This window comes from Carlito syrichta, unplaced genomic scaffold (assembly GCF_000164805.1).
Source record: "Carlito syrichta isolate Samal-C Ts95f unplaced genomic scaffold, Tarsius_syrichta-2.0.1 Scaffold315818, whole genome shotgun sequence".
Taxonomy (NCBI): domain Eukaryota; kingdom Metazoa; phylum Chordata; class Mammalia; order Primates; family Tarsiidae; genus Carlito; species Carlito syrichta.
In genome coordinates this window covers 67,602-83,661 of record NW_007259914.1, presented here as the reverse complement: position 1 = coordinate 83,661, position 16,060 = coordinate 67,602, and the positions used below count along the sequence as shown (strand labels likewise).

Below are 16,060 nucleotides of genomic sequence, written 5' to 3'. Positions count from 1 at the left end.
CTAATTTTTGATTTACTGTAGAGATGAGGTCTCACCAGGTTGCCCAGGCGGGTCTCGAACTGGCAGGCTCAGGCAATCCACTTACCTCAGCCTCCCAAAGCACTGGGATTACAGGCTGAGCCACCGAGCCCGGCCAAAGGGTAAGTATTTAATGAGTACAGGTTTTTTGCTGGGATGATAAAAATGTTCAGAACTTGATAGTGGTGATAGTTGTACCACATCATGAGTGCGCTAAATGCCACTGAATTGTACCCTTTAAAATGGTTAAAATGATGAGTTGTACATTTTGTAAATTTTACCTGAAAAAATGTTTTTAAAGATTTTGGGATGTCTGCCTATGAAAAATGAACTTGATGCAGAAGTCATGAAGCAGACATTGAAAGTTTTTAGCCAGGCACAGTGGCTGTCACCGATAATCCCAGCACATTGGAAGGTGGATGCCAGAGGATTGCCTGAGCCCATGGGTTTGAGACCAGCCTGGACAACTTGGCAAGACCTCATCTCTACAATAAATTAAAAAATTACCTGGGCATGGTGGCGTGCATCTGTGGTTCCAGCTATTTGGAAGACTGAGGCAGAAGGATCACTTGAGCCCAGCAGGTCGAGGCTGAGGTGGCCATGAGCGTACCACTGCACTCCAGCCTGGGCAACAGAGTGAGACTCCTATTAAAAAAAAAAAAAAAAGAAAGAAAGAAAGTTTTTGAGCCAGGTAGTGTGAAGGTCTGAACTGTGTTTGAGGGAGGTAACTCTAGTTATAGGAGGAAAGGAACAAGGAGACACTGGAGCAAGGAGGTCAGTTTGTGGAAACCTGTTGGGAAGTGCAGGAGAAAAGCCCCAATCAGAGTGTTGGCAGTGAGAAAGGGAGGGTCAGGAGGTCAGTTATGGAACTGTCTTCCAAGGAAACGTGTGTAGGACTTGAAACCTGCCGTGGTAGGGAGCAGCTGGCAGCTATGGACAGGGAAAGGGCAGGCAGAGGCTAAAAGAAGGATTTTGAACTTGGATAAAGGGAAAATTATACCTTGAATAGAAACAGGAAAGCCAAATGAAAAAATTGGTCGAAGTTCGGTTTCCAACACAGTAAGCTTGAGGTGCACCATCAAGGTTGGTGGCCAGTGCCTTGGGACCTGGCCACTGGAGGAAGGAACTCCGTTCCACTCTTAGCCTGATTTTCCTACTCTTGGCCTTTCTGAGATCTGGATAGGTTTTTTTTCTTTGGTCCAACTGTGCAATTTAAAATTTCATGTCTCTTCCAGATTCCAAGAGAACATAGCAAGAAAAACAGGTTGCTAGGGGATAACAAGACCTCTGAGCAGAGAGAGATTTGTTATGTAGATAATACAAACTCTTTTTAGAAATGGACACTTGGCCAGACTCGGTGGCTCAGCCTGTAATCCCAGCACTTTGGGAGGCTGAGGCGAGTGGATTGCCTGAGCCCACAGGTTCGAGACACACCTGAGCAACTTGGCGAGATCTCATCTCTACAATAAATCAAAAATTAGCCGGGCGTGGTAGTGCGTGCCTGTAGTTCCGGCTACTTGGAAGACTGAGGCGGAAGGATTGCCGGAGCCCGGCAGGTCGAGGCTGCAGTGTCCGAGAGCGTGCCACTTCATTCCTGTCTGGGTGACAGAGTGAGACTCCAACTCAAAAAAAAAAAAAAAAAGAATTGGACACCAGAGCCTTCTGTGTCTACTGTTTCTTCCTCTTTTCCCAGTGACCAAAGGAAGAGGATTTGAGAAAGTTAATTCCATGGACATTCACACTTGCCCCTGAAAGTTGATTTGCTTTTCCAGGTGAAAGAGATGGTAAAATCGGGTACCCAAGTCCAGTTCTGAACAGGGTTAACCTCTTGCAGATGCCTTGTATTCTCTCTTATCAGTAGGTAAGAGTGACCAAGGTAGCTAGGAAAGTCCTGTTCTGATTCTTTATATTCTGATACCTTCCAGCTTTCTAACTAGAGAGCCCAGCAACACAAGGCCTGCTTCTGCCAAGCCAACACTCAGTGGGCTACTCCAACATCACAGCTAGCAGATCCAGTAGATTTCTGATTTGTGACCTCTGTTTTTGTTGTCCACATACATTGTGCCCAGATGATTCTAGAATGAGGATGGAGGTATCCTTTCCCCCATTCCTGTGTCACCCCATTAGCCTCCTTTCACACTTGAGCTAAACTCCCTTTAAATACCAATGCAAATACGCAGAGTTTATTTTCAGGAAGACCTGTTTTCTCTAAAGGAACCAATCCTATTTCTACTGGTACCAAGGCAAAAGATAATTATTTTAAAAACTTGATTATTTGTACAACCACCAATGCAATCTTTTATTCGGATGAGGATCACTAATGGATGGTCTGTTAAAATAATTGGATAAATGGTTAGTAGAGAGCTAAATATTCACATAGACTCAAAACACCCTACAGATTACTTGTTAAATGCATAAGAAAGCAGTGAACCAACTTGTTTTTATTAATAATGGGACAGACTGATATTGTGTGACTCTCGATATAATAGAAAGAGAAATATATAGCATCAGCTATGTCATCATCTACGTCATTGTCTTGCCAAAAATGTTTAACCTGTGTTTAATCGTGAGGGGAAAAAAAAAGACATCCAGGATGTGGAACATTCTGTAGGGCACCTGACCTGGACTCTTAAAAAAAAAGCCAATATTATGAAAGACAGAAAGGGTAGTGGTATGGGCTGAAGGAATTCAAAAGACATGGTATCTAAAGGTAATATATGTTGTACAATTCAGTCTAGGGGTGGGATCAGAACAGCTCTAAGGCACACTTGGTTAAACTTGGAAACTGAGTGTGAACTGGATTTAAAGAATGTTATAGTAAATGTCAAAGTTACAGGTGTGAACATGGACTTGTGGTTATGTAGGAAAATGTCCTTGTCCTTAGGCATAAGTGCTGAAGTACCTAGGGGTGAGCACCGTGATGTCTACAGTCACTCTCAAATAGCAAATGGTCACTGAGAGAAGGAGGGGAAGTCAGAGGTGACCAGGCATCAGCAATTGGAGAGTGTGGGTGGACGGCAAATGAGTGTTCATTGTATTCTATCAGCTGAAAAGTCTGTGAGGGAAAGGTAGTTTTCCTTGAAGGTTTAAAAAGAGAATCTTTAAAAATGACTGTTATTCCAAAATACAACTGGTAGCATTTGGGAAGAATAACCTGATAAGAAGAGATGATTAGTCTCTAGCCATTTCTGGACTACCTGCTGTGACACATTAGTTTTCTGCTTTTAGAAAAAGGTGTCCCCATATCCAGCTTTCAAGGCCAGATAACAGTAGTTGGAGATTGGAAACAGTTCATTTATGTCATACAATCCTTCTTTGTTACCTGACTTATAAAAAAACGTGTGTTTCTTAAAGTAAAAGACCACATTGTACGTCCATTACTTACCAACAGGGAGTCTGTCTGCCTTGGGTCTGCAGAGACTGTATATAAACCTTTGGAATTAATCCCATTGTATCCTCTCAATCAGAGGGGCTTTTTTTTCCTGCTTTTGTGCAGAATATTGTTTTACAGAGCTCACTGTAGCTCTCCAAGAAGGCCTTCGGTGTCATGAGCACAGGCACACTATCTCGTCTGTTTTCACATTTTTAAAGATAAAACAAGGTTCAAACCACACATTCCCTGTGAACTGCTAAAGACTGGGAAAAATTACTTTCTCTTCTCTTGACCTGGATTGACAAGAAGCACACCTATAGGAAGCAAAAAGATGAGTGAATCCCTTTTAAAGACCCTGGTAATGAAGCCCTCGGGGAATTGTGGCGTAGGGTAGAAATGACAGTGGCTTCTGGAGGTGAGCAGTGTGGAGGAGGAGGTGCAGGATGCTGGCTGCTGAAATACGGACTGAGTTTGTTTTATATCAGCCCATGTGGGGCCCGGTGGGAGAATTGTTTAATAATATCTTGCCCTGCTAGAGATGTACATGATATTGGCAGATGTCTGGGAAAAGGAGAAAGGTTATAGTCCTCCATTCTCCTTGAGACTTGCAGAGTTGATGTCATCTTTCTCATTCAGTCTTTGAGGTAAACACTAATTCACATAGAAGCATGAAGTGAACAGGACATTAGACATAGGCCAGACCGTCGTACTCAGGGGACTCAGAATCTCAGGGGTAGAGTCTTGAGAATCTGTCTGCTTCACAAGCAGCCCAGATGTCTGTGTCCGAGACTTCTGGTCTGGTCTAGTGCTCTTACTTTACAGATAAGGAAATGAAGGCTCATATACAAATTTTAAAATTGTTCAAGGTCTTAACCAGTGAAAGACTAGAAATCATATTTTCTGACTCCCAATATATCCATCTTCCTAGAGGTCACAGTGTCTTTTGGAGTGCGCACAGTTAAGATCTTAGGCCATTTGCTTTTCTCAGTAGGCAAGGCCTGAACGCCTGAGGCCATGAGGTGTACATCGTGAAATCTTTCTGGGAGGTCTCCTAACTTCCATTCTAGGGTCTTTGCGCTTCACGCAGCATTCAAGCTTGAAGCACTTTGTTACTTTAATGCCACTAGATCGTTCTCTGTTCTTTTGTTCTTCCATTTTTATGTAGTGTTTGAATTTATCTTCTTGGTTTTTGTTGTTGTTGTTGTTGTTGTTTTTTGAGTTGGAGTCTCACTCTGTCGCCCAGACTGGAGTGCAGTGGCCGCTCCCAGCCACCGCAGCCTTGACCTGCTGGGCACCGGCGATCCTTCCGCCTCAACCTTCCGAGTAGCCGGAATTATAGGCGCGCGCTACCACACCCGGCTAATTTTTTGATTTTATTGTAGAGATGAGATCTCGCTGCCCAGGCGGGTCTCAAACCCGTGGGCTCAGGCAATCCACTCACCTCAGCCTCCCAAAGGAGCGGGATTACAGGCTGAGCCACCAAGCCCGGCTTGTTGTTGTTGTTTGAGTAGTAGTCTCACTCTGTTGCCCAGGCTGGAGTGCAGTGGCATGCTCACAGACAATATAGCATTAACCTGCTGGGCTCAGGCAATTCTTTCACCTCAGCTTTCCAAGTAGCTGGAACCACAGGCAGGAGCTACCACGACCAGCTAATTTTTTAAAAATTTATTGTAGAGATGAGGTCTTGCCAAATTGCCCAGGCTAGTCTTGAACCCCTGGACTAGGCAGTCCTCTTGCCTCTGCCTCCCAGAGTGCTGGAATTACAGGCATGAGCCACCACCCCTGGCTGAATTTATTTTCTATAGGTGGAAGCTTATATTCACTTCCTTAGTCTACTTATAGATAGAAGGTGGGTGAGGAAATAGAATGATATCATTTGTTTCCAAAGACTATCAATAATGCTGGAGCAGTGAGAAAATAACAAGAGGGAGATATTTTGTGGCACAACTTGGGGGTAAATTGAATGGTAATCCACCGAGTTATCTCGGGGTAAATACTGCAGCCACAGGCACCACCAACAAGTATTCTCCAGGCAAATAGGAGAAGGATTAAAACTAGAAGTAAAAGGGAGTCTGCTTCATAAGTTTCCTGAATAGGTAGTACTTAACCAAATGCAGATGAAGAAAAAGCATCATTAGCCAGTCATGAGGGTGCACATCTGTAGTCCCAGCTACTTGGGAGGCTGAGGCAGGAGGATCAGTTGAGGCCAGGAGTTCAAGGCTGCAGTGAGCTGTAATCATACTACTGCACTTCAGCCTGGGTGACACAGAGAGATCCTGTCTCAAAAAAACAAACAAAAAAGAATAGCCAGTAATGGTGGCTCATGCCTGTACTCCCAGCACTTTGGGAGGTGGAGGCAAGAGGATTGCTTGAGCCCAGGAGTTCAAGACTAGCCTGGGCAACTTGGCAAGACCTCATCTCTACAATAATTTTTTTAAAAATTAGCTGGGCGTGGTGGCGCCTGCCTATGGTTCTAGCTACTTGGAAGTCTGAGGTGGAATCGCTTGAGCCCAGCAGGTCACACTCATTTACCCATTTATTCATTGAGACACTGATCTAGACATGGGATACGGTTATGAGCAAGTGAGAATTTCCCTGCTGTTATGGATCTTAAGTCCTAGAGGAAAGTTGTGTGTGAAGCCTATCTAAAACAATACTATGCAACACTCTAGGATATAAGCTCCATGAGGGCAGAGATTTTTTATCTGATTGCTCTGTCTCTCATGCCTGAGCACATGCCTGACTCGTAGGTACTCAATGAATATTCGTTGACTGAATGAGCAATCGCCAGGTGTAATAGAAACTATACCCTCTGTCAAATTAACCATTACAAAAATAATAAACATAGGTCATGTGTAATGATAAATATTATGTATGTAGGGAACTAAATCATTATTTGCATTGTTCTCTAACTTGCTGTATTTTTATACATTCTAAGTCTTTTTGTGAAAAAAATTAGAACATCTATCTCAGACATGTAGATGGCCTATGTAAGATATTATACCCGCTGGGCACAGTGGCTCACACCTATAATCCCAACACTGTGGAAGGCTGAGGTGAGAGGATTGACTGAGCCCACAGGTTCAAGACCAGCCTGGACAACTTGGCGAGACCTCATCTCTACAATAAAAATAAAAAAATTAGCCGGGCGTGGTGGCACAAGACTATAGTTCCAGCTACTTGGAAGGCTGAGGCAGAAGGATAGTCTGAGCCCAGCAGGTCAAGTCTGTGGTGGCTGTGAGCCTAGGCAACAGAATGAGACTCCAAATAACAACAACAACAAAAAAGATTTTATACCCATGTATCAGCTGGAAATGCATATATAATATGCATCATATACGCAGAAAATCTTAAATATTTACCATATTTGATTTCTAAAATAAAAGATACTTTTACGTGCAAGCTAAAGCAATCAAGGGTGAATGGTTTCACAGAGCCAGAATGTCTGTTTTGTTTTTTTGGTTTTTTTGAGTTGGAGTCTCATTCTATTACCCAAACTAGAGGGCAGTGTCATGCTCCCAACCACCGTAGCCTCTACCTGCTGGGCTCAGTTGATCCTTCTGCCTCAACCTTCCAAGTAGTCACTATGCTTGGCTAACTTTTTGATTTATTATAGAGATGAGTTCTCGACAAGTTGCCCAGGCTGCTCTCAAACCCCCGGGCTCAGGCAGTCCTCTCATCTCTGCCTTCCAAAGTGCTGGGATTATAGGCATGAGCCACCGTGCCCAGTCAGAACCAGAATGTCTGTTGTGATCAAATGCAAAGACCATTCAGGTGAGTCCTCAGCAGTAGTGACAGCTATCCAGGTTGTCATGGCGGTGGTACATGTGCTGGCATTTCCCATAGGCCTCTACTCCCTCAGCCCTCAAGATCGTTTCAGGGCTGATATGAGCAGATCTCAGTTATACACATGGTGTTCTTCTGTCATCATCCCAGCAGGGCATTTCTATTGGGTGAAAGGATGGTGACCAGGCTAGGAAAACAAAGTGAAATGAAAGAGGTTGATGTTTGAAAATGGCTTGTGATGAAGTACCAGTACTTCAAAGTATTAGAATTTTCTAAGATGGTTAGTCTATAAACAAAGTATGAAGAGAGCAGGGATACAGCCCATAGAATGGGAAAAAATATTTGCCAACTGTATATCTGACAAAGGCCTAACATCTAGGATCTACAAGGAACTAAAACGCACCAAAAGGAAAAAACAAACAGTCCCATTACAAAGTGGGCAAAAAGTCGGGCTCGGTGACTCAGCCTGTAATCCCAGCGCTTTGGGAGGCTGAGGTGAGTGGATTGCCTGAGCCTGTGGGTTCGAGACCTGCCTGGGCAACCTAGCGAGACCTCATCTCTACAATAAATCAAAAATTAGGTGGGTGTGGTAGTTCCAGCTACTTGGAAGGCTGAGGCGGAAGGATCGCTGGAGCCCAGCAGGTCGAGACTGTGGTGGCCGGGAGCGGCCACTGCACTCCAGTCTGGGCAACAGAGTGAGACTCCAACTCAAAAACAGAAAAAGTTGGCCTGGCCTATGATCTTTGCACTTTGGGAGTTCGAAGTGAGAGGATTACCTGAGCCCGCGGGTTCGAGACCAGCCTGGGCAACTTGGCAAGACCTCATTTCTACAATATATCACACACACACAAAATAGCTGGGTGTGGTGGCATGCATCTGTAGTTCCTGCTACTTGGAAGGCTGAGGCGGAAGGATCACCTGAGCCTAGCAGGTCGAGGCTACAGGAGTGTGCCACTGCCCTCCAGCCTGGGCAACAGAATGAGACTCCATCTCAAAAAAAGAAAAAGTTGTATCCTTACTAATATTCTCTATTAAAAACATGTATCTGAATAAATGTTAAAGATTATTTTGTAGAAATGTGAATATAATGATGACATGTGAATGATGCTCTCCTAGTCATCTTCCATTCTCTAGAAATGAGTAATCATTAAGGACCATGTCTTCTTCTTTTTTTTTTTATAAACAATATTTTTTATTATGATATTGTGGGGTACAGTTAAGGATTAGGTATACAAATATGCTTCGTTCAGGCACCCTTGTTGATAAGAGGTATCTCCCCGAGGACCGTGTCTTCTTACGGACTCTGTTATCCTTCCAACTTTAGAATAAGTGAATGAGAGATCAGTACAATAAAAAGTTGTTTTGAATATTAAAAAACAAAACAAAGTATGGGTTGGGAAAAATGCTTTTACACAAATTATGGCATGGCTACTCTGTCGGTGTCCTTCTGGTGAGCAACATATGGTAACTCTTCTTACCTGAAGAAACTGCTGTGGAATCTTTTCCTGAGACAAACTGGGAAGCGACTCAACACACCCAAAGGAAAATCCACCCTGAATCAATGTCAGTCTGTAGTTTCTACCTTGCAGTCTGCTTTTCAACACTTCTGATATGTCCTGTGTGCTAAACACTGAAAGATGAGAATGTTGAGAGAATGAGGAAGGGCGGGTTAGAACAGAAACAAAATGGATAGGAAATGGCTTGTGATAAGAGTTGTTTGACCAGAGGAACAATTCTTCAGGACTCTTAGTTGGCGTATCTGTAAGTGGAAATAAACACACGGGTGTCTCTTCTAACCTCTCAACAGCAACAATCAACACAGGAGACTTCCGTGACCAGATATGTGGGGGTTTCTCTTCACCAAGCAAGCTATTCATTCTGTAGCAGACACCAGCTAGGATTCCTCTAATTCCTTCCTGTTCTGACACTTCCCACCTGGAGACAGCATCAGATCCCAGAGTTGAGGGCTCAAGACTGCCCCAACCCTGTGTCCCACCCCCCCACACACCTCCAGCCTTCAGACCAGACACCATTTACAAGCTCAGGTTGTTTGACCTGGGCATTTGACAGACCAGCTATACATTGAGGATCCCACAACCACCTCCTTGGATTTGATTGATATGCTGGAGCAACTCCCAGAACTCAGGGAACTCAAAGGCTACAGACGAAAAGATGCACAGGCTGGGTGGGATTGTGGGAAGGGATGTGAAATTTCCCTTCCCTCTCCAGGCAGCCTCCCGGGAACCTCCATGTGTGGGGCTGTCTGGAAGCTCTCCAAACCCTGTGCTTTTAGGGCTTTAGGGAGGCTTCACTGTGTGAGCAAGTTGATTAAACCAGTGGCCATTAGTGACCAACTTACCCTTTCTTCTCTCTTCCCTCACCAATTCATTCCTATTTGGTCTTTCTGGTGGCCGGACTTCCCCTCCCCGCTCCCAAATTCCCCGGGGGCTGCCAGGCATCAGTCAACATTAGCATGCAAAAAGAAGTCTAAGAGATTGGGGGGTTGTGTGCCAAGAAACTGGACAAAGTCAAATATGTATTTCTTTTCTTTTTTTTTTTTGAGTCAGTCTCACTCTTTCACCCAGGCTGGAGTGCAGTGGCACACTCACGGCCACCACAGCCTCGATCTGCTGGGCTCAGGCGATCCTTCCACCTCAGCCTTCCAAGAAGCTGGAACTACAGGCAGGCACCACCAGGCCTGGCTAATTTTTTTATTTATCGTAAAGACAAGGTCTCACCAAGTTGCCCAGGCTGGTCTGGGACCCATGGGCTCAGGCAGTCCTCTTGCCTCCACTTTCCAAAGTGCTGGGATTACAGACGTGAGCCACCATGCCCGGCTAGCCAAATATGTAATATGTATTTCACAATATCATGGCATTATTTGAAAAGTGTTGTGCCTGAGCAGACCATGGTGATCACAAAAACAGGAAAAGAATGGAGAGTGGGAAAAGGGGGAAACTTGGGACCACAGGATCAGCCTCAGTGTCCGATGTCCATTAACCTAAAAGGAATACCAGAGTCAGTTGGGCGCTTGAGCTCTTGAAGACTAAGCACGTTGTGAAAGTGCCGCTGCTGAAACTGTAGTCACAAGCAATCCGCAGATTATTCATGAGGCCAAGGCTAGTCCATATTTGCACACTATCCAAGTGAGTAGCTAGGTCACGAGTGGTATGTTCAGGGCTTCCCTGCCACTTCTGCAGAAGTTACTGTGGGAGGAGAAGGGTTTGCAGTGTAAACCCTTCTTTGTTTTGGGGAAGGATACCTATAAACAGATAAACAAATGTAAAATATCTGAACAGAAAGAAGAATAGCCCGGTTTTTAAAATTCTATGAGAATGGCCAATCATGGTGTCCCATGCCTGTAATCCCAGCTACTCAGAAGGCTGAAGCAAGAGGATCACTTAAAGCCAGGAGTTCAAAGCTATGATCATGCCACTGCTCTCCAGCCTGGGCAACAGAATGAGACCCTAGCTCTATAAATTAATTAATTAGTTAGTTAATTTTGGCAACGTTAAAGTTTATATAAGAACTGACTCACAAGCCGGGCTTGGTGGCTCAGCCTGTAATCCAGCGCCTTGGGAGGCTGAGGTGAGTGGATTGCCTGAGCCCGCGGGTTCAAGACCCGCCTAGGCAGTGAGACCTCATCTCTACAATAAATCAAAAAATCAGCCGGGCGTGGTAGCACGTGCCTGTAATTCCGGCTACTCGGAAGGCTGAGGCGGAAGGATCGCCGGAGCCCAGCAGGTCGAGGCTGCGGTGGTCGGGAGCGGCCACTGCACTCCAGTCTGGGCAACCGAGTGAGACTCCAACTCAAAAAAAAAAAAAAAAAGAAAATGATCAAATCCCTTTTTTTTTTTTTTCCTGAGTTAAGGCACCATCGTGACTTACCTCAACCTCAACTTCCTGGGCTCAGGTTATCCTCTCACTTCAGCCTTCCCAGTTGCTGGGACTACAGGTGTACACCACCATGCCTGGCTAATTTTTTAATTTTGTATAGCGATGTGGTCTCTCTATGTTGCCTAGGCTGGTCTCGAACTCCTTGGCTCAAGCAGTCCTCCCACCTAGACCTTCCAGAGTACTGGAATTATAGGCATAAGCTACTGTGCCCAGCCAAAACCACAATTTTAGAGTGGTTTGTGTTGGTGCCTGCAGCTAGCATGAGTCTTGTTATAAGTTTGAAAGGTTGAGGCGGAAGGATCGCCGGAGCCTAGCAGGTCGAGGCTGCTGTGGCCGGGAGCGGCCACTGCACTCCAGTCTGGGCGACAGAGTGAGACTCCAACTCAAAAAAAAAAAAAGAAAAATTGAAAAGAAGAGAAAATGCAAGCATCACTGGATAAATTTGTAAAGGATTGTAAAGAAGCAAGAAGAGTCAAAACGAATGTTGTAAATATTTCCCTTTTTTCTCATGGAAAAGAAAATTACCTTTATAATGTCATTTTGAAGCCGGGCTCGGTGGTGGCTCAGCCTGTAATCCCGCGCCTTTGGGAGGCTGAGGTAAGTGGATTGCCTGAGCCTGCGGGTTTGAGACCCGCCTGGGCAGCAAGACCTCATCTCTACAATAAATCAAAAAATCAGCCGGGCATGGTAGCGCATGCCTGTAATTCCGGCTACTCGGAAGGCTGAGGCGGAAGGATCGCCGGAGCCCAGCAGGTCGAGGCTGTGGTGGCCGGGAGCGGCCACTGCACTCCAGTCTGGGAGACAGAGTGAGACTTCAACTCAAAAAAAAATAATAATAATGTCATTTTGATCTCAGGAACAAAGCAATCTCAAGCCTTAAGCCATTTTTAAGTTGAAGGGCTCTTGTATGCAGAGGAGGCAGGAGAATTTTATTCTGAAGTCTGTATAGCACAAGTTGACCTGCCCACAAAGATGAACACATTGGTCATCTCTGTTACATGAAGATTTGACATATAGCCTAACACATTGGAGTCATGTATAGCTGGGACTACAAGCACGCACCACCATGCCCAGCAAGATTTTTTTTTTATTTGCTTTTGATTCAAAGTCTCACTATGTTGCCCAGGCTTGAGAGCAGTGAGACACTCATGGCCACTGCAGCCTTGACCTGCTGGGCTCAGGTGGTCCTTCCACCTCAGCTTTCCAAGCAACTGGAATTACAGGTGTGTACCACCACTTCTGGCTAATTTTTCTTGATTTATTGTAGAGACGAGGTCTCACCAAGTTGCCTAGGCTGGTCTCGAACCCCTGGGCTCAGGCAATCCTCTCGCCTCGGCCTTCCAAAGTGCCTAGGCTTGTCTCGAACTCCTTGGCTCAAGCAGTCCTCCCACCTAGACCTTCGAGAGTGCTGGAATTATAGGCATGAGTACTGCACTTAGCCTGATTTTTAAAGTCATTTTTTAATAACTAAAAATACTTTTAAAGCCTGGCTCGGTGGCTCAGCCTATAATCCCAGCACTTTGGGAGGCTGAGGTGAGTGGATTGCCTGAGTCCGCGGGTTCCAGACCCGCCTGGGCAAATTGGTGAGACCTCATCTCTACAATAAATCAGAAAATTAGCCGGGTGTGGTAGCACGCGCCTGCAGTTCCAGCTACTTGGAAGGCTGAGGCGGAAGGATCGCCAGACCCCAGCAGGTAGAAGCTAGTCTGGGTGACAGAGTGAGACTCCAACTCAAAAAAAAAAAAATTAGCTAGACGTGGTGGCACACACCTGTAGTTCCAGCTGGTTGGAAAGCTGAGGTGGAAGGATCACCCCAGCCCAGCAAGTCAAGGCTGCCGGTGGCCATGAGTGCGCCACTGCACTCCAATCTGAGCAACAGAGTGAGACTCTAACTCAAAAAAAAAGTAAAATAAAATAAAATTTGGGGCAACCCCTTCGGTTCCCTCCTACTGTGGGAACTTTTCTGTCCTCTCAATAAATCCTGCTTTCAAAAAATAAAATAAAATAAAATTTGACCTCACACAGGGTATCTTCTTCACCTCCTGTTTTCTTCCCTATTCTCATTCCTTCTATGGGTGGCGTGGGAGTTGGGGTCTACTGACATAATACAACATAAGAAAAATTACACCAAGGAAAGTGAGAAAATATTGACCCCACACAGTATTACTAACTGTATGGAAGGAAATGTATCAATAATTGGAGGGATCTGATAGTCTCCACGTTAACCAAATGATCAAGTTTATGTCATCACTAAGAGGAGGGCGGCCTGACATTTTCTGCCTCCTCAATTGAGGAAGTACATAGCATTCCACTCCCAAGTATTCATGCCAAAAATGCATGACCCAAGTCTTAGCAAGCTTCTCCAGACCTTACTTTGAGATTACAAGTAAAACAGAGACAAGTTAAATGACACAATGGAGAATTAGAGACATTTTATGACAGCTGTCCTGATCTCTACAAAAAGTCCATAGTTTTTATGAAAAGAAGTTAATGGCTTTTATTTTCATTTAATGAAGAATGGGAAGGGGCTAGTCTTAATTTAAAAGGCAAAAAAAGAGATGTAAAAACCAGATGCAATATGTGAATCTTGGCTAATTCTAATGTGGGGAAAAGAGCTATCAAAGATACTCTTGGAGCTGGGCTCGGTGGCTCAGCCTGTACCGCGCCTTTGGGAGGCTGAGGTGAGTGGATTGCCTGAGCCCGCAGGTTCGAGACCCGCCTGGGCAGCGAGACCTCATCTCTACAATAAATCAAAAAAATCAGCCGGGTGTGGTAGCGTGCGCCTGTAGTTCCGGCTACTTGGAAGACTGAGGCGGAAGGATCACCGGAGCCCAGCAGGTCAAGGCTGCAGTAGCCGGGAGTGGCCACTGCACTCCAGTCTGGTAGACAGAGTGAGACTCCAAGTCAAAAAAAAAAAGATACTCTTGGGACAATTGAGGCAATTTGAATATGGGTTGCATGTTGGATGTGGTATCCTTGTGAGCTTCTGAAGTTTGCTAGTGGGCATGTGGTGATGTGCAAGTTGTCCTATGCATACAAGATGTGTCTGAAATGTGTCAGAGTGAAGTCATGATGTCTGCACCTGTCACATCTCAGTAAGAGTGTGTGCTTAAGCTTTTTTGTTGTTGTTGTTGTTTTGAGTAGGAGTATCACTCTTACGCCCAAGCCGGAGTGCTGTGGCACGCTCACAGCCACGACAGCCTGGACCTGCTGGGCTCAGGTGATCCTTCCGTCTCAGCCTTCCAAGTAGCTGAAATCACAGGCATGTACCACCATTTTTTTTTTAATTGTAGAGATGAGGTCTCGCCAAGTTGCCCAGGCTGGTCTCGAACCCCTGGACTCAGGCAGTCCTCTCTCCTCCGCCTTCCAAAGTGCTGAGATTACAGGCATGAGCCACCATGCCCGGCCTGTGTGCATATGCTTGTTGAACTGTTCTTTCAGCTTTTCTATATGTTTGAAATTTACATATATATGGTAAGATCAAGAGAGAATAGAAAAGAGAGAGTTCAACTCTATTTTTTGAGAAGCAAAAATTATAGAAGCATTAAATAATTGTTAAAGAACTAATTAATTTTCTCTCTTCTTTTGTAGGTTCAAGAAAAAGGGAGATTAGACTACGCGAAGGTAGGGAGATTTTTATGTGCTATAGTTTTATACATTTCAATTTGGTGTTTGGTTTTTATTTATATTTGAAAGTTCAAAAGAGAATCGTCATCACATTTAGAGCTGAGGGACATTCCCTATTAGGTAACAGACATTAGCAGATAGAATGAGATTCATTCCACAATAAGTCTGTTTATTACTGAGTGTATGTTTCATTCCAGACATGGTATTCAGTGTTGGAAATATAGCAGTGAGCCAGATGAAGTCTTTCCTTTCAGAACATTTACAGTCCAGTGGGGAGACAGATAACTAAATAAACAACTAAATAAATAACGTGATGTCTGGTGATGGTAGGTGCTATGAAGAAAAATAGGCAGAGTAAAATCACTTACTGTTGCTGGAAAGATGCCTGCAGCCTGCGGGTAGAAGGCAACTTTCAGGGCATCAGTTGATATGCAGAAAGCACCATACAGGGCAGATGCGAGCTCCTAAAGGTGGGAGTTCTCACATCACCCGTAGAGCTGTTAACAATACACCTGCCCAGCATCACTGCATCATACCCTCTCTCACCAAGATCACAATCTCCTGATGAGGAGGGCAGGACAGAAGCAGGCTGGAGCAGTTTGCGAAGTCTTCACGGATAATTGTGACACACAACCCTGGTTAAAAAGCACCACAGGAGGTCGGGTGTCTGTGCCCCAGTGTCATCCCGTGAACACACTCAGGTCACTTTTGGTTTTCTCCTGGGGACAGATGGAATGTTCAGCAGGTGTGTGGCATGCGCACAGCTGCTCAGCTAAAGGAGCATGCCAACCATCTGATTTATGCAACAATCAGGATTAGCCAGGTGTGAGCACACCTGCATGCCAAGGACAGGGAAGAGGCCATGTGCCAGGAAGGGCTGTGCTTGTGGTGGAGGACGTCCCCATGGATGACCGGAGCCTCGTGCTCCCCTGCAGCCCAGGATGCACACGCCTGGTTCCTTCCTTCTCTCTTCCTGGCCCCGAGTGCAGTCTCTCCTTCTGTCTGCCTCACAGACATTTGTCTTTCCTTCAAGAAAGACAAGAAAGCAGGAGCATCTCTGAGCTGAGGTTGTTCATATCTGTCACTCCATCCCAGATGTCTGCTTGAGCCTTGTTACACACCCACACGCCTCTCGGGTTTCTCACGTGCATACAAGCCCAACGCGTCTTACATTGAACCCAGCATCTTTCTGACATCTGTGTTGTTGTTGTTGTTAAGTGATTTTCTTTTTTTTTTTTTTTTTTTTAGTTGGAGTCTCACTCTGTCGCCCAGACTGGAGGGCAGTGGCCGCTCCTGGCCACTGCAACCTCGACCTGGGCTCTGGCGATCCTTCTGCCTCAGCCTTCCAAGTAACTGGAA

General features: G+C 45.1%; 1 protein-coding gene across 1 annotated transcript in view; it reads left to right on the top strand.

The window, feature by feature from the left end:
* Window positions 1-16,060, top strand: part of PDSS2 (decaprenyl diphosphate synthase subunit 2) — a 291,983-nt gene that overhangs the window by 242,643 nt on the left and 33,280 nt on the right. Inside the window, exon 7 of the mRNA XM_008073307.2 lies at window positions 14,666-14,698. Within this exon, the coding sequence (XP_008071498.1) occupies window positions 14,666-14,698 (33 nt within the window). The remainder of the gene's footprint in view (window positions 1-14,665; window positions 14,699-16,060) is intronic.